Genomic DNA, 24,489 nt, shown 5'->3' with positions numbered 1-24,489 from the left:
GCACTTGGCTCTCTCATTGCCTGTTGTATAATGTTTTATACTTACATGTCCATAAGTTTATTAAAAAAAAATAATAATTTGTGAAACTTGCAGTATCTTCTTTTCTTTCTCTCACTCTCAATCCTAGTATCCTTAGATTCTTTAGGTGAGTTCCTAGACTAGTCTGGCAGGACTTAAGTTATCAGGTAAGGTAGTTTGCCCTTCATTCATGCCAGAAAAGTCAGACATACAAAAGTCCTCTTCATCTAAAGCAAGAGGAATCCACTGCAGTTGACAGTTCAGAGATGGCTGTTTTCTGGCTATAAAGACTATAGTCTATAATATCACAAAAAGCGAGGAAGCAATATCCATCTTCCAAGTGAACCAATTTATACTCCACCCAGGAAACTGTCTGAGCCCTAAGCAAATGCACTTTCAAGTCTTTTGGAACTTCATGCCATATACCATCGTGACAGTCTCTATTATCCAAAGTGGCCTTTAAAGACTCCTCACCCCTTCTAGGGCTGCTAAAAAAAAAAAAAAAAAGTCTAAAAGCCTATCAAGAAAGGTTCAGTCATCTTCTCCTGCTGATACAGAGAAATACTGACAGGCTACCTGCTGCACCTGAACGTTTAGTGAATGGAACAGAAATGTGTGTGTGTGTCTCTCCGTGCTGGATGGAGGGTATATATATATTCCGACTAATATGACATAAATAGATAAAGAAAAACTGGAACACAGCTAGAGCATACCAGTGTCACAACCAGTTCACTTAGGGGCCCTTTTACTAAGCCGCAGTAAAAAGTGGCTTCCAGTAGTGCGAACGTGTCTTTTGGGAATGCACTGGGCCATTTTTACCGAGTCTAGAAAAAAAGAGCCTTTTTTAAGGGGTGGGAAAATGGATGTGTGCTAAAATTGAAACCAGCACAAGTCCACTTTCAGCCTGAGACCTTACCACCACACACTGACCTAGCAGTCTCACGCGTTACCTGCATGGTAAGCATGCAGCGCAAACCAACTGCTGTTTACCGCCAGGTAAGTGGCCCGCGGTGGAAAATAGAAAATTAGTTTCTACTGCAGGATTCGGTGCGGCCCAAATTGGGAATTACCACCCAGTTCACGTGCTAGCCAGGCGGTAGTGTCGATTTGGCATGTGCTGTATGCGGGTAGGCACTCCCACACCTTTGTAAAAGTGCCCCTTACAAGAACAAAGGCAGTGTCTTAGAACCATGGAAGGAAGATCATAGCTCAGACTCAAAGGAAGCAGCAAAACACTCCAGAGACCTCACAGGGTAGTTGCTGCTGACTCTCTTCCACAAGGTATAGAGGGAATCATTTAATGACAAGACTTGCTACCCAGGGTGGGAAGCATGTTGCATCCCAGGAGCAAAGATACAAGAAAGTTATTTATTCATTTAAAATTCCTTCTACCCCAAAGTTCATTGCAGCTTATAAATAAATGTATATAGTTACAAAAATAAAACAGATATATCAAAATGACAAAACATAAAGTACCAACCAATTCATTAAATATATGTGCTAGAAAAGAATAATTTTCTACACCCTACAAATCAAAAATTCTGGTTAAATACTCTATACAGAATATGCAAATGCCTAACCAAAAGGTAAGCTAAATACTAGTTTCTCTACCTAGCCTCTCTAGAACCACTGAACCAGATTTATTCCTCAAGATTATATCCTGCTCCTCTCCAAAAAGATTACAGAGCAACTTTAAAACTACACACAACATTGATTCCAATTAATACATTGTGATTCCCTCACACTGGCAGAATATTGGTTCTTACGGTACGTCTCTCACCCATAGATAGATGAAGGTTCTTACCTGGGGGGAAGGTGCTGGTTGGACTCTGCTGAACAGCATTTAGTTCTAGAAGCAGACGATCCAGTTCTGATAGATTACTGCCCAATGACGAACTCATCGTGGTTGGGGATGGTTCTGCAGACTTCTGCTTGTTGGGGAAACTAGAGTTCATTAAAAAAAAAAAAAAAAAGATAGAAAGTGGATGAGTATCTTTAGAGAATACATTTTTTCAAAACCTAAAAACACACCACATGGGAAGCATGAGGATTCCCTCTGCAAGTACATGATCCCATCCCCGCTATCATTTTAGTCGCCCTTCGCTGCACCTTTTAGGTCAGCGAAGGGCGACTAAAATGATAGCGGGAATGGGACGGCTTCCCTATAAAGAAAGACTAAAGAGGCTAGGGCTTTTCAGCTTGGAGAAGAGACGGCTGAGGGGAGACATGATAGAGGTATATAAAATAATGAGTGGAGTGGAACAGGTGGATGTGAAGCGTCTGTTCATGCTTTCCAAAAATACTAGGACTAGGGGGCATGCGATGAAACTACAGTTTAGTAAATTTAAAACAAATGGGAGAAAAGTTTTCTTCACCCAATGCATAATTAAACTCTGGAATTCGTTGCCGGAGAATGTGGTGAAGGCGGTTAGCTTGGCAGAGTTTAAAAAGGGGTTAGACAGTTTCCTAAAGGACAAGTCCATAAACCACTACTAAATGGACTTGGGAAAAATCCACAATTCCAGGAATAACATGTATAGAATGTTTGTACGTTTGGGAAGCTTGCCAGGTGCCCTTGGCCTGGATTGGCCGCTGTCGTGGACAGGATGCTGGGCTCGATGGACCCTTGGTCTTTTCCCAGTGTGGCATTACTTATGTACTTATTTCTAACACTTCAGAAACTTAGTTCTGCATTGCAGCTCATCTCCTTGCTCTTCATTTTCCTTCATGTCCAGCTTTATACCCCAAAACACAGCCTTCACCCTACCTGATAGAAATTCTCCAGGCTGTACTGCTCTGCTATATATCCACCTTTGAATTCTATCATTCTCTCTGTATCTGGATCTGAATTCTTAACCCATCTCCTGTTCCTCAAAAACATTCTTCTTCCCAGTACGAGAGTAACTTTGTAGCCACTTTAGATTATCCAGAACTGATACCACATGGTCAACTGGTGGATAGATTTAGTTAAATCACAAGACAAAACTTGTAGGCCTTTTACTACAGCTCCTCTCTAAAGATGTACAGAGTAGGGTTTTAGTTCCTTAGACAAGTACTGTGTTCACACATGCTTTTTCTTTCTCAGCCTGTTCCCTTTAGATGGTCCTGCCCTTTAAAATGCTCTTACACGATAGATGGTACAGGGATGCCAATACGGTGTGAATTGTCGAGAGTTTGGGATGTGAGGTTAGCCGTCGAACATGATAGCGTGCCATGAATAATTAAATATCGCCAGTGGTGAGTGGTTTTTGTATCTCATTAGGAGGCTGTTTTGTTTGCTATGTATTCAATAAAACTGTTATAATTAAAATGGAGAGGGGGGGAGGGTAATTATACGGTAAGAGAAAAGTAAAGTTTGAGAATGATTGTACACTTTCATTTTGTAACGATTGTTAGATATTGGCTGTTAACACTGTCATAAACGAGATTGTATATTTTGTGGAGTTCTCAATAAAAAATGTTTGAAGATAAAATGCTCTTACACAACATCATCAGGTCATTTACAAGGCAGATGTTTTACACTGTAATTGTACACTTCCTTCTTAGAGCTATCATATGATTATTCCGTATGCTGTGTGGGAAGTATGTTTGGGTCACACCACTTTTTCTATGTGCCTGTCACATAGATATTGCTATACTCTCAACCCAATGATCAGAAGCAAACGCAGGGCACTAGAAGCTGTTATCGCCAGACTAGCATCTGCGTCTGCCTGCAAATGCATGCAAATGAGGGTCTCCCCCATTCCTCCCTAATGATCAGTGAGCACCGTGCCAAACAACGGTGCTACTCTTGGAGCAAACCCTAGGGTTTACCAGCAAGGGAGGAATGGGGGAGACCCACTGATGATGTCCGACAGGTCTGGGATTTTCTCCTGAACTTGTCAAACCAAAGCCTCCCCCCACCCCCCCACCAACACAAGGCCTGGAGGTCTGGTGGACCACTAGCTGCCACTAGTGCTGTTCAATTCAGTCAAAGAAATTTCAATTCAGTACGATTCGATTCTTTCAAAAAAACTGGGTTTTCGATTCAATTTAACTAGATTGAAATAGTGAGGCCCACATGCTAATATTATAACACAAAGGGTTAAAAAATATATATAGAGAGAGAGCAGCAATTGAACAAAGGCAAACTTTAATGTGAGCACACTATGCTGTGTTGCATCATGTGAAAAGTGAAGTTTGGTCAAGTCCTACATCTTTCAGTATTTATTAAGAAAAATCATTTTGTCCAAATTGGCTGGCTTCAGACAACTGCGTCTTGCAGCAGAAAAAATTCTTTCTGAGGGCACAGAGGTGGCCGGTGTACACAGAAACGTCTGTGCAAGTCAGTTCAATAGTGGCAATTTCATTTGACTTTGCTGCCAGAAACAAAAAACATCACCACAAGTTTCCAAAGGATCTTCATGTTTATAGCAAGCAAGTTCTGCACTGCATCTGATTCGAATATCATTGTCATAGTCTGATTGTGATGGAAGTCTGGCTTTCTTAGCTGAAACATTTGTATATTCCACTGTTTCCCAGAAACTGCGTTTCTGTCGAGGCATATCCACATCCTGTGTTCCAAACTCTGGAACAGCTGGTAATGTCTGAGTGATCTCCATGGCTGTGCCGCTGCTGACTGGCAATGGTACATTAGTGGTTTCCATTTTTACGATCAGCCGCCCCGCCCCCGTAGGAGCAGCCCACCAATCCGGCCATGGGTATCGGCAGAGCCCCTCTGATTGGCTCTGTCCGATTTCCCAGGCGGGACCACCAACTTGGCCTCCCAATCCGGCGCCTCAGAGGCGGAGCTCCGGGCCCTCCTGCCCAGGAGGGAGGAAGACGCCGACCATCGCGTTCTGGTGCCGCCTCCTTTAGCGGCGCGAACATCGCCTCCACAACCGGCGACCGAGAGACCGGCGGCCGCAGTCACCGGCCTCCGGTCCCGGCCGGAACAGCCATCACTGCGGCGGAGCCCGACTCCACGCCGAGGCCTTCGGGCCGCTACCCCTCGCCGCGGAGGACGCTGGCTCCCGCCCCCCGCCCCGCGGCAGAAGAGCAGGTAGGGGCGCGGGACGCGACAGTATCCCCCCCGGATGCCTCCCTCCACCCGGGGCCAGGTTTAAGAGGATAACGCTCATGGAAAGCCCTTACCAACTCCGGAGCATGTATGTTGGTAGCTGGTTCCCAGGAATTGTCTTCGGGACCGAAATGCTTCCAAGATAGCAGGTAGTGTAGCTTCCCCCGCCGCCTCTTGGAGTCAATGATTTCTTCAACCTCATACTCGGGATCGGGGTCAGCCTCCGGAACGACAGTTTCTTTATTCTGTAGATGCCATTTGGATCCCCGGAAACTCTTCAACAGAGAAACATGAAAGGCATTATGAACCCGTAGAGTACTAGGTAGCCGCAGGCAGTATGTCACCGCTCCGATCCGAGACTGGATCGTAAACGGCCCGATGTACCGTGGTCCCAACCTCCGAGAGGGTACTCGGAGCCTTAGGTATTTAGTACTTAGCCATACCTTTTGCCCCGGCTGCAACACCGGGGCGGGACGCCGGTGTCGGTCAGCAAACGACTTGTACTTGGCGGACACTCTTTGTAGTTGTTCACGGGCCATATTCCAGACCTCCTGCAGGTCAGCCAGGGTTTGAGTGACCATGGGCGTAGATGAGTCAGAGGGAATGGGCGAGGGAAGCCGCGGATGTTGTCCATACACCATGAAAAAGGGAGATTGCCCAGAGGCAGAATGGTCACTGTGGTTATAGGCAAACTTGGCCCACGGAAGAAGAGATGCCCAGTTGTCTTGCCGCTTATTGACAAAGGCCCGCAAGAATCCTTTCAATGTTTGGTTAATCCGTTCGACCATACCATTGGTCTGAGGATGATAGGCCGAGGAGAAATGGGTCACAACCCCCAGAGCGGAACACAGTGCTCTCCAGAATCGTGAAGTGAACTGGGTTCCACGGTCACTGATAATCCTGACAGGTAGCCCATGGAGCCGGAAAATATGCTGGATGAACTGCTGGGCTAACAATGCCGCCGACGGAAGTCCTGGCAGGGGAACAAAGTGTGCCATACGGGAAAACCGGTCTACCACAACCCAAATCACGGTGTGTCCCTGGGAGCGGGGAAGGTCCGTGATGAAATCCATAGACAATTCCTCCCAGGGAGCTGCAGGAATGGGCAACGGTTGCAGGTCTCCCCAAGGGCGCCCTACCACAGACTTAGTCCGGGCACAGGTAGGGCAGGTCGTGACAAACTGAAGGATATCTTGCCTCATGTGAGGCCACTGGTACTGTCGAGAAATCAGACGAAGGGTCTTTTGGAACCCAAAATGTCCGGCCCATACGGAGGAATGTCCCCAATGCATTACTTTTCCCCGGTCCTGGGGAGGCACAAGCTTTCTCACCGGGGCGACCCCTCCTGGGGCCGCACTGAGGCAGACTGGATCCAGCATAGGATGAAGCTCTTCAATCTCCTCTGGAGCTTCGAAGGCTCTGGAGAGGGAGTCCGCAGGGGTATTCTGGGCAGCAGACCGGAATACAAGCTGAAAGTGGAACCTGGCGAAAAATAATGACCAACGGGCTTGCCGTGGATTCAGTCTTTGGGCCTCCTGTAGATACAGGAGATTCTTGTGGTCCGTAATCACCGTAAACCGGTGCTCTGCCCCCTCCAGCAAATGTCTCCACTTTTGCAGAGCTAACTTCAAGGCTAGTAGTTCTCTGTCTCCCACAGTATAGTTGCGCTCCGCTGGGGAGAACTTACGGGAGAAGAAGAAGCAAGGTTGGCGCCGGCCCTTGGCGTTAACTTGAGAGAGGACTGCCCCGGCGCCCAAAGCAGAAGCGTCCACCTCTACCACAAATGGTTTGTCAGGATCCGGAGCCTGAAGGATAGAAGCAGATTCAAAGGCTTTCTTCAATTGACTGAAGGCTGCTTGCGCCTCGGCTGGCCAGTTTCGGACAGCAGCATGCTTCTTGGTGAGTGCTGTCAAAGGAGCTGTCAACTGCGAATAGTAAGGAATGAATTGACGGTAGTAATTCGCAAACCCCAGGAACCGTTGTAGAGCCTTCAGTCCCTGAGGTTGAGGCCACTCCCGGATATCGCGGAGTTTATCTGGATCCATCTGCAAACCCCCTGGTAACAGAATATGTCCCAGAAAAGGCAGAGACTGCTGATGAAAAGAACATTTGCTGAGCTTGGCAAACAAGCGGAATTGTCGTAAGCGCTGAAGCACAGTTCGAACATGGGTCACATGCTCCATGGGATCTTTGGAGAAGATCAGGATGTCATCCAAGTAAACAATTACCGTAGTATACAACAGGTCCTCGAGAGCGAAGTTAATAAACCTTTGGAACACTGCGGGAGCGTTACACAAGCCGAAAGGCATCACCCGATACTCGAAATGTCCCTCATGTGTATTAAATGCAGTTTTCCATTCGTCCCCCTGCCGGATACGGACTAAGTTGTAGGCCCCACGGAGATCCAACTTGGTGAAGATCTGGGCCCCCTGCAATCGATCAAACAGCTCTGGGATAAGGGGCAGAGGATATCGATCCTTCACTGTGATGGCATTTAGGCCCCGGTAGTCAATACAGGGCCTCAAGGAGCCATCTTTCTTGGTCACAAAAAAGAATCCCGCCCCGGCAGGGGACGTAGAGGGACGGATGAACCCTTTCTGGAGATTCTCCCGGATATAGGCTTGCATTATCTTAGATTCCTCCCGGGACAGTGTGTAGAGACGGCCCCGAGGTGGCATGGTGTCAGCCATCAACTTAATAGCACAATCAAAGGACCGATGTGGCGGTAGCACATCCGCTTCCACGGGACTAAATACATCCGCAAACTCCCTGTATTCCTCTGGCAGAGTAGCTTGACAGGCTGGCACAGTTCTAGGGGTAGCTACTACCGCGGGACAGCTGGATTCCCGGCCCTTCAAACAGGCCTCAATGCAGGCGTGTCACCCCAGGCCTGAATCTTCCCTAAAGTCCAGTCTATAACGGGGGTATGGCGCCGTAACCAGGGCAGGCCCAGCACCACAGGATGAATGGTGCGGGGTAAGATCAGAAATTGAGCCTCCTCACGGTGATCCTTCCCTGGATGGATGTTACTTGCAGCGCAGGTCGATAGGGCAGTGTGGGCCATTCCTTCTGCTGCAGGAGTTCCTGGCAAATGAAATTCCCCCCAGCCCCGGAGTCCAAGAGGGCACGGGTGTGAACCATCGTCTCCTGCCACTGCAAAGTTACCGGAAGTGTTATCAGATGATCAGGTAGGGGAGTAGTGTGCCCCAAGACCCCTCCCCTCAGGGCGCCTTGGGAGTGGCGTTTCCCGGCCGTGCGGGGCAAGTGCGAATGAAATGACCCGCCTCGCCGCAATTCAGGCAAAGACCACCCCGCAAACGTTGAGTCCTCTCCGACGGAGTCAATCGTTGGCGGCCGATTACCATAGGTTCTTCGGAGGCCTCCCTAAGATCTCGGGAGCCACGGCGGGGAGACGGTCCCTGACCAGGCCGAGACACACCCCTGGATCCCTTCCGCCGGTCTGCTCGAGCTCTAGCCCTCTCCTGGAAACGGGTATCCACCCGGACACAGAGCGAGATCAGAGCATCCAGTTGCCCCGGGACCTCCCGGCCCGCCAGCTCATCCTTGATTCGATCCTGAAGTCCCTCCCGGAAGATTGCAGATAAGGACTCCTGATTCCAACGCAACTCGGTTGCCAAAGTCCGAAATCGAATAGCATAGTCTGCCACGGTCCCTTCGCCCTGTTGAATCCGCAGGAGTTCAAACGCGGCGGAAGACGGCCTTCCTGGGAGGTCAAACACCATGCGAAAGCGGCGTTGGAACTCCGCATAATTGTCCAAGAGCGGATCCTGTTTTTCACATAACGGGGACGCCCATGCCAGGGCCCGTCCTGTAAGCAAGGAAATAACTTTTATCTGGTCTGATGCAAAAGTTTCTGGTTGCATCTTGAAGTATAAGTTGCACTGGTTGAGGAAACCCCGGCAGCTTCCGGGAACGCCATCAAATCATGCAGGCTCAGGGAACCGAGGTCCCAGGAAGGACCCTCCCAGACGGGGAGCCGCTGCGGCACCCTGGACCGCAGCGGCCTGGTTCTGTACCTGGACCGAAGAGAGCTGAGAGCATACGTTCTGGAGGGCCCCCGACAGGGCATTCAACTGCTCCTGCTGCTGCTGGAGAACTTTAGCCAGGTCCCGCAGGTCAGGTTGCATAGGCGAGCTCATGGCTTCAGGTTCCTGTCTTGTCCACAAGGAGGGTGAGCCCTTAGGTCCCGCAAGGCCCAAAAGGACCTCAAAGGACAGCCGCGCAACCCCAAGTCTTCACCCGCGGCGACCGCCGTTAACCAAGGGTTGAGCCCCCAGCTGCAGGCGGTCAACGGGACTTTGGAAACTGCAGGGTTACCGGACTGGCCTGGGCTGGAACCGGGAGAGAAGCGGGCAGGTGGAAGGAAGAGTCCAAAGACTGGCAGCAGATCAGGACCAGCAGCAAAAGCGTAGTCGGGGTCAGGCAAGAGGTCAAGGCCGGCGGCTAGTAGAGAAGTCAAAGTCAGGCTGGAGGTCGAGGCAGGCAGCTAGGCAGAGATACCAGGAAACAGTCCAAATTCCAAAGTCCGCAAAACCAGGAAGACAACCAAACACAGGAACCACGGAGATAGGCTTCGGGAATAGAACCTGAAGCAAAGTGCTAGCTCAGTTCCCTTCTTTAAATACAGTACCACATCAGCCGCCCCGCCCCCGTAGGAGCAGCCCACCAATCCGGCCCTGGGTATCGGCAGAGCCCCTCTGATTGGCTCTGTCCGATTTCCCAGGCGGGACCACCAACTTGGCCTCCCAATCCGGCGCCTCAGAGGCGGAGCTCTGGGCCCTCCTGCCCAGGAGGGAGGAAGATGCTGACCATTGCGTTCTGGCACCGCCTCCTTTGGCGGCGCGAATATCGCCTCCACAACCGGCGACCGAGGGACCGGTGGCCGCAGTCGCCGACCTCCGGTCCCGGCCGGAACAGCCATCGCGACACATTCCCAGCATTTCTTGAGCAGTTTTCAAGCTTTCTGTAAGTATAGTACTATGATGGAAAGTGCTGACAATATCACAAAATTTTACGATGACATCAGAGATTGCTGGATGAGACCTCAGCTCATCTTCCACACATAACTGCAGAGTATGTCCAAAGCAGCAATGGTATGCAGTACAGATTCCTTTTCGAATAAGTTTCCCTACTGCTTTTTTCATTGATGCAGCATTATCGGTAACAATTGCAAAAACTTTGCCTTCTAGCTGCCATTTCTTCACTGCACCTTCCATGGCATCTGCTATATTGTCAACTGTATGTCTCTCTGGCATGTACTGCGTATCCAGTACAAAATTCATTGCATGAAAGTCATCATCTATGCTATGTGCAGTAATTGTAATATAAGCCGCTATGGTTCTGCTGGTCCAGAGATCTGTGGTAATGCTTGCACATCTCAGACTTCAAAGCTGACTCAAAATGAAGATGGACATATCATCATATTTAGCTTCAACCATTCTATCTAAAGTCTGACGTGATGGCACGATATAGCACCCATTGAGAGACTGAGACTAGGCCAAATATCCTTCATCTATAACAACACTAAATGGTTGCTATCTTTAACAATAAAATACAGGAGGGCAGTGTCAATTATTTTCTTATCTGCTGGTGGACGTGACTTGTGGAAAAAGCATGAAACCCAGGGTTGAGAAGAGGCTGCTGATGCTTTAGGCTTTGTGGCCACAGAAGTGTCGGACTTAACAGATTTCTTAGAAGTGTCTTCAGCTTGCAGATCAACAAATTTTGCTTTATGATGTCTTTCAACATGCTGCCAAAGATTACTGGTGCCACCACTATGTTTAACTTTAACTTTGCAAAGCGTACATTTCACAACTTCTCTACATAGTATGGGTTTCATCATCCAACTGTGCAAATACAGACCATATTACTGACCTCTGACCAACAGGGCATGCTGACTTTGATTTATTGTCTTTCTCTGTCAAATCCATTATGTTCAAGATTTGCAGTTCGATTTGCATGGTGGCCAGGGGCATCCTGCACGAATAAGACGGAACTGAAATATACCCTCCAGCGGAGTGTGTCTTTTAGGTTTGGGGAACGGAGAGCCACCGGGTTTTAGGAGGGGAGCCACGGGGGAAGGTGCGAACGTGGCGGCATGGAGGCCGGGGGTATCCTGAGCGAAGAAGATGGAACACACTCTGCTGGAGGGAAGATTGCAGTTTCATCTTCTTCGCTCAGGATGCCCCCGGCCTCCATGAAAATCAAACTGCAAATCTTTACACTCTCCAAGCCTAAAAAACACACTCTGATGGAGGGAAGATTGCAGTCTTTTAGGCTTGGAAAACGGAGAGCCACCGGGTCTTAGGGGGGCACTGCGGGGGAAGGTGGGAACGTGGCGGCATGCAGGGAGGTGGGACACACATCCTGCATGAAGATGGAAGATGCAAGATGCAGAGGAAGGCAGGAAGGTGACTGGTGGCAGAGGAAGCGGCTAATAGTTATTTAAAAAATCGATTTTTTTTTTTAAAGAGACGAATCGATTCGACAAAAATGAATCGATTCGAATCGTGAATTGGACAGCACTAGCTCCCAACCCCAACATTGAAAAAACAGCATGGTGGTCCAGTGGGACTGCTAGCCTGCCCTCCCTCCCGGCACACCCCCCACCCTTTTGTAGCCATTTTGAGGAGGCACCCAAAGAGAAGAGAGGGAGTGCTAGTTCCTCCCTCCTCCAACTACAGATGAGGAGGTAGACAATGGGGAGGGGTGCCAGGTGCCAGGAAGGAGGGAAGGAAAGTGGGCTAGCGGTCCCATGACCACTGGGCTTTTCAGTGTTTGGAGGGGGGGGCTTAGATTAAATCCTGGACCTGTCAAACAACTTCTGCTTAGAAAATCCCGGACCTGTCAAACAACTTCTGCGGGAGGATTGTGCCTTGGGCGCATGCCCAAGCACAATTCAACTGCAGAAGCACCTCCAATACATGCTATTAGCTCTGATCATAGGGGCATTAATAACCCGTGCTGTTCTGGTGCTAATTTTAGAGCACTGTTTGGAACAGCGCAGGGCTTCTGATCATCTGGGCCTCAGCTTTTCACCTGCCTCTTTTTCAGGCTGCTGCAGTGCACATACCTGTACACATGCTCCTCATCAGAAGGCTCAGTACTCACTTCAGGAACCAGACCACTACTGCTTTTGGTGGAGATACACAACAGGGCTTGGGGCTGAGGCTACAAAAAGCAAGCCAGAAAATAAAGATTAAAGATGGAAGTGTGAGAAATTCACCTCATCAGCTCACATTAGACCAAATCACAAAACCGCATCAGACATTTGATGCTTATACATTAGATGAGATTCCCCCTCCACCCAAACAGCTTCGCCTCCTCATCTCTTTCTCTAGCCTCCACTCTCTCCCTTTCCATCTTTTTATTCACCTAGCAAAATTTATAGTCTGCTAATTTAAGAGCAAGCATTAAGGAAAAATTAATTACCTGATAACTTTCTTTCCTTTAGTCTCAAAGGATCAGTCCAAACAAATGGGTTGTGACTATCTGCCAGTAGGTGGAGATAGAGAATTCTGAGTTGAGCCTCATAAGCTCTTATGGTTAGTAACCAAACCAGTACAGCAGAACGCCGATTATCTGAACTCCGATTAATCCAGATGTCCAATTATCTGGATTGCTTCTATTTCTTATCTTTTCCATTTTTTATCATAATCTCTGTATCACAGTTATAACATTATGCCTGATATATAGTAAAAATGTTATAACATCACAAATAGCATGATATATTTTCCCCATTTATAACTGAAAACGAATGATACATACCTGTAGCAGATATTCTCCGAGGACAGCAGGCTGATTGTTCTCACGACTGGGTGACGTCCACGGCAGCCCCCTCCAACTGGAAAAAAGTCTCGCGGGATGTCCAGCACACTGGGCACGCCCACCACGTATGCATGGCCATCTTCCCGCCCGTGCACTCCCGCTCCCACTCAGTTAAGTAAAAAGCAAAGGAATAAGAAATAACTCCAAAGGGGAGGAGGGAGGGTAGGTGAGAACAATCAGCCTGCTGTCCTCGGAGAGTACCTGCTACAGGTATGTATCATTCGCTTTCTCCGAGGACAAGCAGGCTGCTTGTTCTCACGACTGGGGTATCCCTAGCTTCCAGGCTCACTCAAAACAACAAAGAGGGTCAATTGGGCCTCGCAACGGCGAGGACATAACAAAAATTGACCTACGAAGAACAACTAACAGAGTGCAGCCTGAACAGAATAAAACTGGGCCTAGGAGGGTGGAGTTGGATTCTAAACCCCGAACAGATTCTGCAGCACCGACTGCCCAAACCGACTGTCGCGTCGGGTATCCTGCTGGAGGCAGTAATTAAATGTGAATGTGTGGACTGAAGACCACGTCGCAGCCTTGCAAATCTCTTCAATCGTGGCTGACTTCAAGTGGGCCACTGATGCCACCATGGCTCTAACACTGTGAGCCATGACATGACCCTTCAGAGTCAGCCCAGCCTGGGCGTAAGTGAAGGAAATGCAATCTGCTAGCCAATTAGAGATGGTGCGTTTCCCGACAGCAACCCCTTCCTGTTGGGGTCAAAAGAAACAAACATTTGGGCTTGTCTGAAGGGCTTGTCCGCTACAGGTAGAAGGCCAATGCTCTCTTGCAGTCAAATGTGTGCAAATGACGTTCAGCAGGGCGGGTATGAGGATGGGGAAAGAATGTTGGCAAGACAACTGACTGATTCAGATGGAACTCCGACACCACCTTTGGCAGGAATTTAGGGTGAGTGCGGAGGACTACTCTGTTATGATGAAATTTGGTATAGGTAGCATGGGCTACTAAGGCTTGAAGCTCACTGACCCTCTGAGCTGAAGTGACTGCCACCAAGAAAATGACCTTCCAAGTCAAGTACTTCAGATGGCAAGAAGCCAGTGGCTCAAAAGGAGGTTTCATCAGCTGGGTGACAATGACGTTGAAATCCCATGACACTGTTGGAGGTTTGATAGGGTACTTTGACAAAAGCAAACCTCTCATGAACCGAACTACCAAAGGCTGTCCAGAGATAGGCTTACACCCTATACACGATAATGGTAAGCACTAATCGCACTAAGATGGTTCCTTACTGAGTTGGTTTTGAGGCCAGACTCCGCTAAGTGTAGAAGGTATTCAAGCAGGGTCTGTGCAGGACAAGAACGAGGTTCTAGGGCCTTGCTGTCACACCAGACGACAAACCTCCTCCCCTTGAAAAAGTAACTCTTCTTAGTGAAATCTTTTCTGGAAGCAAGCAAGACTCGGGAGATACCCTCAGAAAGACCTAAGGCAGCGAAATCTACGCCCTCAACATCCAGGCCGTGAGAGCCAGAGACTGGAGGTTGGGATGCAGAAGCGCCCCCTCGTTCTGAGTGTTGGAAAACACTCCAATCTCCACAGTTCTTCGGAGGACAACTCCAGAAGAAGAGGGAGCCAGATCTGACGGGGCCAAAAGGGCGCAATCAGAATCATGGTGCCATGGTCTTGCTTGAGTTTCAGCAAAGTCTTCCCCACCAAAGGTATGGGAGAATAAGCGTACAGAAGCCCGCTCCCCCAATGCAGGAGGAAGGCATCCAACGCTAGTCTGTCGCGGGTCTGAAGCCTGGAACAGAACTGAGGCAGCTTGCGATTGGTCTGAGTGGCACCGAGGGGGTGCCCAACTCCCGGAAGATCTTGCATACCACACTCGAATTGAGCGACCATTCGCACGGTTGCATGAGTCTGCTCAATCTGTCGGCCAGACAGTTGTTTACGCCTGCCAGGTACGTGGCTTGGAGAAGCATGCCATGCTGGCGAGGCCAACGCCACAACCCGACAGCTTCCTGACACAGGGGGCGAGATCCGGTGCCCCCCTGCTTGTTGATGTAGTACATCGCAACCTGGTTGTCTGTTCGAATTTGGATTACTTGAAAGGACAGCCGATCTCTGAAAGCCTTCAGCGCGTTCCAGACCGCTCTCAACTCCAGGAGGTTGATCTGCAGATTCCTGGAGGGACCACCGTCCTTGAGTGTGAAGCCCATCGACATGGGCTCCCCACCCCAGGAGAGATGCATCCGTCGTCAGCACTTTTTGCAGCTGAGGAATTTGGAATGGGCGTCCCGAGATCAAACTGGAGCGAATCGTCCACCAGTGAAGTGCGAAAACTGGCGGGCAGTTGGACTGCATCTTCTAGATTCCCCGTGGCCTGGTACCACTGGGAAGTTAGGGTCCATTGAGCTGGTCTCATGTGAAGACATGCCATGGGGGTCACATGGACGGTAGAGGCCATATGGTCCAGGAGTCTCAACATCTGCCGAGCTGTGATCTGCTGGGACGCTCTGGTCCGGGAGGCAAGGGACAGAAGAGTCTGCGCCCTCGTCTCGGGGAGATAGGCATGAGCCATCTGTGAATTCAGCAGGGCTCCAATGAATTTGAGTGACTGGACTGGGCGTAGATGGGACTTTGGGTAGTTTATCACAAACCCCAGTAGCTCCAGAAGTTGAATAGTCCTCTGCATGGACTGTAGAGCTCCTGCCTCCGAGGTGCTCTTCACCAGCCGATCGTCGAGATAAGGGAACACATGCACCCCCAGCTTGCGTAGCAACGCCGCCACCACCACCACTAGGCACTTTGTGAACACCTGTGGCACGGAGGCGAGCCCAAAGGGCAGCACACAATACTGGAAATGCTGCGTCCCCAGATGGAATCGCAGATACTGTTTGGGAGCTGGCAGTATCGGGATGTGAGTATCCTTTAAATCCAGGGAGCATAGCCAATCGTCTTTCTGAATCATGGGGAGAAGGGTGCCCAAGGAAAGCATCCTGAACTTTTCTCTGACCAGATATTTGTTCAGGCCTCTCAGGTCTAGGATGGGACGCATCCCCCCTGTTTTCTTTTCCACAAGGAAGTACCTGGAATAGAATCCCAGCCCTTCTTGCCCTGGTGGTACGGGCTCGACCACATTGGCGCTGAGAAGGGCGGAGAGTTCCTCTGCAAGTACCTGCCTGTGCTGGGAGCTGAAGTACTGAGCTCCCGGTGGGCAATTTGGCGGAGTGGAGGTCAAATTGAGGGCGTACTCGCACCGCACTATTTGGAGAGCCCACTGGTCGGAGGTTACGAGAGGCCAACATTGGTGAAAGAATTTTAACCTCCCCCCGACCGGTAGGCCGTCTGGGACGGGCACTTGTATGGCGGCTATGCTCCTGTGGATCCAGTCAAAAGCCAGTCCCTTGCTTTTGCTGGGGAGGCGCAGGGGCCTGCTTGGTCGCATGCTGTTGACGCGAACGAGCGCGCTGGGGTTGAGCCTGGGACGGCAGTCGGGAAGGAGGATTGTACCTACCCTTGGAGTAAGCCTAAGGAGCAGTCTTCTTTCCCCTGAAAAATCGCCTACCTGAAGAGGTAGGTGCTGAAGGCGCCCGGTGGAAGAGGCTGTCGAGGGCGGTTTCCCGCTGGTGAAGCTGTTCGACCAACTGCTCGTCCTCACCAAAAATATTATCCCCCCCGGCAAGGGACATCCGCCAGCTACTGCTGGGTCCGATTGTCCAGGTCAGAGGCGCACAGCCATGAGAGTCTGCGCATCACTATACCTTGGGCAGCGGCCCTGGATGCAACATCACAAGTGTCATAAATACCCCTGGACAGGAATTTGCGACACGCCTTCAGCTGCCTGACCACTTCCTGAAAAGACCTGGCCTGCTCCGGCGGGAGCTTGTCCACCAGTTGCCGCACATTATTCCGCATGTGAATGCTCGTGTAGAGCTGGTAAGACTGGATCTTGGTCACGAGCATGGAGGAATGATAGGCCTTCCTCCCAAAAGAGTCCAGAGTGCGAGACTCATGCCCCGGGGGCACCGAGGCCGTATCCCTCGAACTCTTGGCTCTCTTGAGAGCAGAATCCACGACTGCAGAGTCGTGTGGCAACTGAGTCCTCATCAACTCCGAGTCTGTGTGGACTCTATACTGGGACTCCGCTTTCTTTGGGATGGTGGGATTAGATAAAGGCTTCAGCCAGTTCCGCAGCAGTGTCTCCTTCAGGACATTGTGCAGCGGAACCGTGGAAGACTCTCTAGGTGGTGATGGATAGTTGAGGACATCAAGCATCTCAGCCCTCGGCTCGTCCACTGTAACCACAGGAAAGGGAATGCTCACAGACATGTCCCTCACAAAAGAGGCGAAGGAAAGGCTCTCAGGTGGGGAGAGTTTCCTTTCCAGTGAAGGAGTGGGGTCAGAGGGAAACCACAGGGGTCCTCCTCCTCTTCCCACGAGGCCTCCTCCTTGGTGTCGGACATGAGTTCTCTGACTTCCGTCCGAAACCGGGCCCGTCTCGGCTCAGAGGAACCACGTCCTCGATGATGGCGTTGAGAGGTGAATTCCCACGCCGACGGGGACAAAACTCCCTCCGTCGACTCCAACTGAGTGGCGGCCGAGACTGATGCCGCAAGCGGCACCAGTGTCGACGACCACATCACAGGGCCAGAGCCAGCGGATGCTTCCGTCAACGCAGCAGCCCTTCCAGGATACCTGGAAGAATGGCTCAGAGGCGCTCATCCAGTCTCTGTCAGGAAAGGCTGAGGGGCCGGTGCCTGAGTCAGTGCTCAAATCTGCATGGGGCCAGGAGATGGTACCGGACTGCCCGACAACCGACACGTCGACACCTCCTGGATGGAGGGGGAGCGGTTCTCCCGGCATCGATGCTTCTCGGGTGCCGAATCTCTTGATGCCCCGGAGCTCCTGGTACCGTGTGAAGGGGGCGACCGATGACAATGCTTCTTAGCTAACTTCTTTCGATGCACGTCATCGGCGCTCCGTGGTACTGACGAGGAGGACGTAGAATCCACACACCTCCTCAAGGTTTGGTCCGAAAGGGGTCGGTCCCGATAGCCCTGTACAGCAGGAGCTGCTGAGGCAGGTGGAGGCCCACTCGGCTGCTCACTGCTCCCAGTGAAAGAAGGTCGTCGGGCTGGTGGTACCTGTACTCCTGAGGTTGATGCCATGTCCGAGGCCAACAAACTAAGATGCTAAAACTATGAAAAGTAGGACTTTTTTTTTTTTTTTAAAAAGGAGAAAGAAGGCGCGGACGCCACAAAACAAAGAAAAAGCGAACAAGTGCTACCAGTTTCCGAGGCTGACAACGGAGAGGGACGCAAAGCAGTCTCTCTCAAAGTGTGGAAAATGAAAAACTGAGCAGGACCGCACGGGCGGGAAGACGGTCGCGCATGCGCAGTGGGCGGGACCTCCCGCAAGACTTTTTTCCAGTTGGAGGGGGCTGCCGTGGACATCACCCAGTCGTGAGAACAAGCAGCCTGCTTGTCCTCGGAGAAAAAAAATTATGCTTAACATATAACTCTCAAAGTATATTCTCCTTTCAAAAAGAAATGTCCAATTATCTGGATTTATGATTATCTGGACCACCACCTGCAGAGGACAGTCCACATAATCAGAGTCCTAGTGTGTTCAATTACAAAGCAGTGAAAGAGAATGACTTCCACAGAAAAAACTCTAGCCTCTAGATAGAAAAAGAACTATGAAATAAAGGGCAAAATGTGTGCCCTTAGAAACAAGAGAACCAGAATACAAACACCCAAAATTACATAGAACCCGGAAAAACCAAAATAACCATAGAAGGGCAGGCTCTGGACTGAACTTTTAGGATTAAAGGAAAGAAAATTATCAGATAATTAACTAATTTTTCCATCCATTACATACCAAGAATCAGTCCAGACAAATGGGAGGTACAAAAGCAATCCTTAAGAGGGGAGGGACTGTGATATCCCTGCAGCAAGAACTGTGGCCCCAAGGAAGCATCTGCTCAAGCAGACACATCCGAACGGTAATGCTTAACAAAGGAATGAAAAGATGACCGTGTTGCTGACAGATCTCTGCCAACGAAACTGCGGAAGAATTTGAGCTTGTATCCATCCTTGACTATGTCCAACACCCTCTGATTGGACATAATCCTGGTCCATTCCTCAAAAAAGGTGGCCCAGCTAGCCTCCAATCTGTACAGCCTTATATCCAAGCTCTTTCCCCTCAGCTTCCCACTTCTTGGTCTCTTAACTTATTTGTTTCTTAACTTTCCTCCCTCTCCTATAGCAGTAGGATCCTGTTGCTTTTGAAGCTATAATGCTGCAAGTACTCCCTTGATGTGTGAAACTTCAAAAGAAGTAACCACAAATCAAAACTTTGCATCCACAGCCAGTAAAAGAACTAGGAATGACAGAGAGGGGTGACTGCTCTTCTACAGAGAATTAAAACACTATATGGAGTGGGAAGAAACAAACAGGATGATTACTAAAGGGAACAGCTTACTGTTGGAACGCCTCTCAGATATCAGTGCCAGTGGGAGTGTTTTGAAAAGATTCCCAACAATTTGAGAAATTGTTCATTGGCTTTTGGGGTACTGCACATTTAGCAGCTAGACAGCTGGACTGAGGGGTATCACAGTGACTGTCAGTTTTGTTGTTGTTGTTTTGGAGGGGGGTTCAATATTTAGCTGTTGCCAACTGCTGATCTGATCGAAGGGTAAGCAGTAGTGTTACATTTTGTAGAGGATATTTAGCTGGGCATCCATATGTGGACAGATCAAGTGACTGATCACCAAACTGAATAATTGTCTAAAGCCAATAGCTAAAACCATAAACTCAAGCTGAATCCAACAGAGATGTCTTCAGTGAGCAGAGTGAAGAGAGCTTTGTTCTCCTTTTGATACTGGATGTAGATCTACCACCAAAAGGAAGTGGTTTTCAGCTTTTCAGCACCCACTTATATTTGGAAAACAAATATCAGCAGTAACATGTGCAGTATTTTCTCATCTGCAAGAGATGTTTCAATTATGCCAATTTTTGGATAATAAAGATTTAGCCACCATCACTCACGTATTAGTCATTCATGCAGGAATTTTATAAGCCTCTTTTATGTGTAAAACAGCACAAAGAGAGACACATTTATAAAACTGCCCAGGGTACAATGCACAAAAGTATGCAAAGACATACTTTTACCTGAAATTTTAGGTGCTGTCAGGGGTCCTTAAGCATGTATTTTATGACATCAGCACATAAAAGAAAAGCTGTGCATGCCTGAGTAGATGTAGCTTTGTACAAGAGCTGGGAGACTAATTTTATAGCAGCACCACATATTTAGGCTACGGGTACAAAGCATTAAGCAATTACAACTGTTGCAAAATACTGCTGCACAGCTGTTAACTTAAGTAAAAAAGCAGTGCCCGTATCATTGCAATCTTGCAGCAGCTTCAATGGCTGCCAATGGAATTGAGTGCGACATTAAGAAGCAGCAAGAAAAGGAGAAGTAGGGCACCAAACAAGGCAACGTAAGGTAGAGACCATGGCAAGGCAGGGCATAGAAAGAGAGCCCTGGCAGACAAAGCAATAATGGGAGAACAGAGCAGGCAAAAATGACTTCATTAGGATTACACACCACAGCATATCTCACCTTCTTCTGCAAGTGTCTGGAGATACCATTTTGTCTTTGATCCAGTGGGTCAGTTACTGTGCCATTTAATGCCTCACTGGAAGGTGGCGGCGGCACTGGGGGTGGAACTAAGACCTCCTGGTATGTACTGTTTCCAGTTGGATAAGAATATGGAGTCTCCTCAGAGAGAAACATAGGTCGCTTGGAAATGTGCGAGGTTGTGGATTCCAGGTCTGCCAACAGTGCATCTGCAACATATAAAAACATATATTGGGAGGGAAGAACTGTACTTAGTACATGGAGGAACTTTCTCTCATAATCCTTTCTGCAGTATGCCTACAGCTCCCAGGACCAAGAGGCTATAACTATGCAAGGCATATTAGCAGGATTACTTGATAAGTCATACCTGCCAAGTGTCCTACATTAAGCGGGAGACTTCCGCTTTGGCAGGTCATCTCCCACACTCCCGCCAAAGTGGTAAATTCTCCTGTTGGCACTGAGACAGTCTGCTACTGCTGCTTCTCCCTATGAGCAGTAGTGGCAGCAAAACAGAAAGCAAGCACGGAGCTACAGCCTTCAGGCACATTCTGTCGGCACTGCCGGTCCTTTACCCCACTGACGTCAACTTCCCGGTCTGGGGAAGACACTGGATGGAACAACAGAACAAGAAAGAGGAGAGAGACACTGGATGGAAGGATGAAGAGAGAAAGAGGGGAGACACTGGAAGGATGGGGAGAGGGAATGAATGGAAAAGGGTAGAGACACACACACTGGATAGAGGAGCAGAGAGAGGGATACACTGGATGGAAGGATCGGGAGATAGGGTAGATGTTGGGTAGAAGAATGGGGAAAGAGGGGAGATGATCGATGGAAGGATAGAGAGAGAAAGAAGGAAGATACTGGATGGAAGGCTGTAAGGAGAGAAACGGAAGATGTTGGGTAGAAGAATGGGGAAAGAGGGGAGATGATCGATGGAAGAATAGAGAGAGAAAGAAGGAAGATACTGGTTGGAAGGGTAAGGAGAGAAACGGAACATGTTGCATGGAAGGATAGGGAGAAAAAGAGGGAAGACACTGGATGGAAAGGTAGTGAGAGAAAGAGAAGAGACTGGATGAAAAGATGCAGAGAGAAAAAGGGGGGGAAACTGGAAGGATGGGGAAAGAAATAGGGAAGACGCTAGATGGAAAGATAGGGAGAGAAAGAGATGAGATGCTGGATGGAAAGGGGGAGAGGATAAAGTTAGCGTTAGAGAATAAGAGGAAGGGGCATGGGGAGAACAAGGATGAGGCAAAGGTGAAAAGCTATAGGTAGATGAAGTAAAAAGAAGGCAATTAAAGATTGGATAGTAAGAATGAATTAAATCTGGACAGAGGCAGAAAAAAAAATTGAAGAAAAAGAAACAGGAGGGAGAAAATGACAAATGGACAGGAAACCCTGGCAAGAGATTTAATAGAAGATGAGGGGAAAGGGAAATGGGACTTGATATACCACCTTTCTGAGGTTTTTTGCAACTACATTTAAAGCGGTTTACATATATTCATGTACTTATTTTGTACCAGAAACAAGAGAATGGGACCAACGCAATTGAAAAAAGTAAATGGTCAGACAACACAGATAGAGAAAATAATTTTATTATTAATGTGGTAGCTATGTTAATAAATGTTAATAAATACAAATAAAACACAAAATAGAAAATATGATAATACTTTTATAGTGGACTAATTATTTTCTCAAATTTCTATTTTTTTTATTGATGAATCAACACCACCAACAAAAGTACAAAATGTCAAAACGCCTAATTGTTACATCTTCTAACATAAGTATGAACATTTGTCAATCCCCTCTGTCATCAATAGTTTTACATTTATTTATTCCCCTCCCTCCCCATCTCCTTTCCCCCTCCCTTCCCTGTCACCCCCAGCCTAATCTTACCCTTCCCCTTTTCCCTATCCCTCCCAGCCCTAGGTCAGGTGTTATGATTAAGTATCATGTTCAAATGAGACCATTCATCTGCTGCTGGATTAAATTTTCCCCAGCGGCAATCTGTCAGTTTTTCCAATGATGACACCACTCTCAATTTTTGTATCCAATTATTTATGTTGGGCCCCCCTTTCCGCTTCCAGTTTAAAGCTATAGTAGTTTTCACTGCCGCTAATCCCATCCGCTTAATTCTGCACTGCCATCTTTTCCCCATCCTGTTGCCCCACCCCAATAGACACCACTTAGGATCACAAGGGAACAATACCCCCAATGCCTTACTAAGTAGGCTTACGACTTCACCCCAGAAACCCTGCAGTTGCGTGCACTCCCACCATATGTGAAAGTATGTGCCCGTGGCCTTACTACATCTCCAGCATATATCAGAAGCTGTTGGGTACATTGCTTTCAATCTATCTGCAGTGTAGTACCATCAGCTTAGAATCTTATAGGCATTCTCTTTTATTAACACACAAACCGATGCTTTTTTAACCTCTGTGCACACTTTCTTCCAATCAGGGATGCTGAGTTCTATTCCTAAATCTCTTTCCCATGCTAACATGAATGGTAGCTTAACCAAATCCTCCCCTCTACAATACCCATATAACCTAGATATCCCTTTCTGGACTAATTATTTTATACATTTTTGACTAGTCTTCACAGACCAACACTTCTTTCCTCAAGTCAAGAGAGGATACCATAACAGCAGTGACCTGACCCCGAGGCAGGAGGTTTTAGCCTCTGAAAGTTAATGGAAAAAGGTATTAGGCTAGTCCAATTAAAAGGTATCATCTTATTTTCCTTTTTCAAGTGCCTGAACTGAGCATATGGAGGGGGTCCAAAACTGGTGGCTGAAGCACGCTGCCAACTGCTCCACTGCTCAAATAGCATGGTAGGGGGCTCATGCAGTGGACCTCTTCAGCTAGCGGGGCTTGGGCATCTCCGCCAGTGATTGAACCAGTGCCACAATTTTGGAGTGGGCTTAAGCTCAAAGTGGGGGGGGGGGGGGGGGAGGGGGCCAAGGTCCTTTTGCAGTTATGCCCCTGGGGGAAATAGATGCTGGACAAGGGGTATAATAAGAGTGAAATGAAACACTCCCTCTTACCCATCCCAGTCACTGGTGTTAAATAAAATGTTTTCTGCAATGGTCATTTGTGGCAGCATTTGAGGTGTGCTAGGGGGTGGAGCCATGAGGTAGAGTGGGCAGGGCCAAAGCATAGTGGGACAGGGGTGTGTACTAAAATCTCCCTCTCAAAAATCAAGACCCCTTGGCAGCTCTGACAAGCAGCATCTACACAAAGAACCCTCTCTTTGTCTATCAATTCAGATTCAATAAACTTTATTAGCAAGACCATGTGCACAAATGCTGCCACAGGTACACATCAAGAAGGCAATAAAGAGCTTCTAATGTACTTTGCAGTCCCACAGATAAGGAACGTTCATTTTCAAAGGAAATATCTGTATGTATACACACACATGCTTGGGAGGTAGGTGTCTGTATGTGAACTTGCACACGCTGGGTGATAGGGGTCTGTGCACATGCATGTACATGTTTAAAAATGGTAGAGGATAAAAACAAGCTAACAGATCAAATACAAAAATGTAGTTTATAAAAAGAGGAGGACCACAATATGTTTTTTCTGGTTATGCTGGATATGGGATTAGGCTACATCCTAAGGACTGGTTTGAGAACCCTCTGTCTACATGACAAGCTAGCCATTTAGTAAAAAGAAGGAACAGCCCCTAAAGAATACCCATACAGTGTACTGTCCAGTTGGATTACATTGTTTTACAGTAAACCTTTTTTCTACTTTGAATGCCACTATAGCATGCCATATAGCAAATTTGTATATTAAGGATTTTGAGAACAATTTTTTTTTAATAGAGAGAACTACCCTTATAAACATAGCTTACTAGTAAAAAAGGCCCGTTTCTGACACAAATGAAACGGGCGCTAGCAAGGTTTTCCTCGGAGTGTATATGTTTGGGAGAGTGTATGTGAGAGTGACTGTTTGAGAGTCAGAGTG

The 24,489-nt window shown here is 48.4% G+C and overlaps 1 protein-coding gene across 2 annotated transcripts in view; it reads right to left on the bottom strand.

Moving 5' to 3' along the window:
- Positions 1–24,489, bottom strand: part of PXN (paxillin) — a 127,594-nt gene that overhangs the window by 42,525 nt on the left and 60,580 nt on the right. Inside the window, exons 2-4 of one of the 2 annotated variants that reach the window (XM_030218816.1) lie at positions 20,507–20,733; positions 12,171–12,268; positions 1,823–1,962 (exon numbers count right to left, since the gene is read on the bottom strand). In XM_030218816.1, the coding sequence (XP_030074676.1) occupies positions 1,823–1,962; positions 12,171–12,268; positions 20,507–20,733 (465 nt within the window). Of the gene's footprint in view, positions 1–1,822; positions 1,963–12,170; positions 12,269–20,506; positions 20,734–24,489 lie in introns of those variants that run through there. The other variant, XM_030218818.1, reaches the window with a different exon arrangement.

Source organism: Microcaecilia unicolor, chromosome 11, assembly GCF_901765095.1.
Source record: "Microcaecilia unicolor chromosome 11, aMicUni1.1, whole genome shotgun sequence".
NCBI lineage: Eukaryota > Metazoa > Chordata > Amphibia > Gymnophiona > Siphonopidae > Microcaecilia > Microcaecilia unicolor.
Note: the sequence above shows the minus strand (reverse complement) of the source record. Positions and strands in the feature narration are given on the sequence as shown.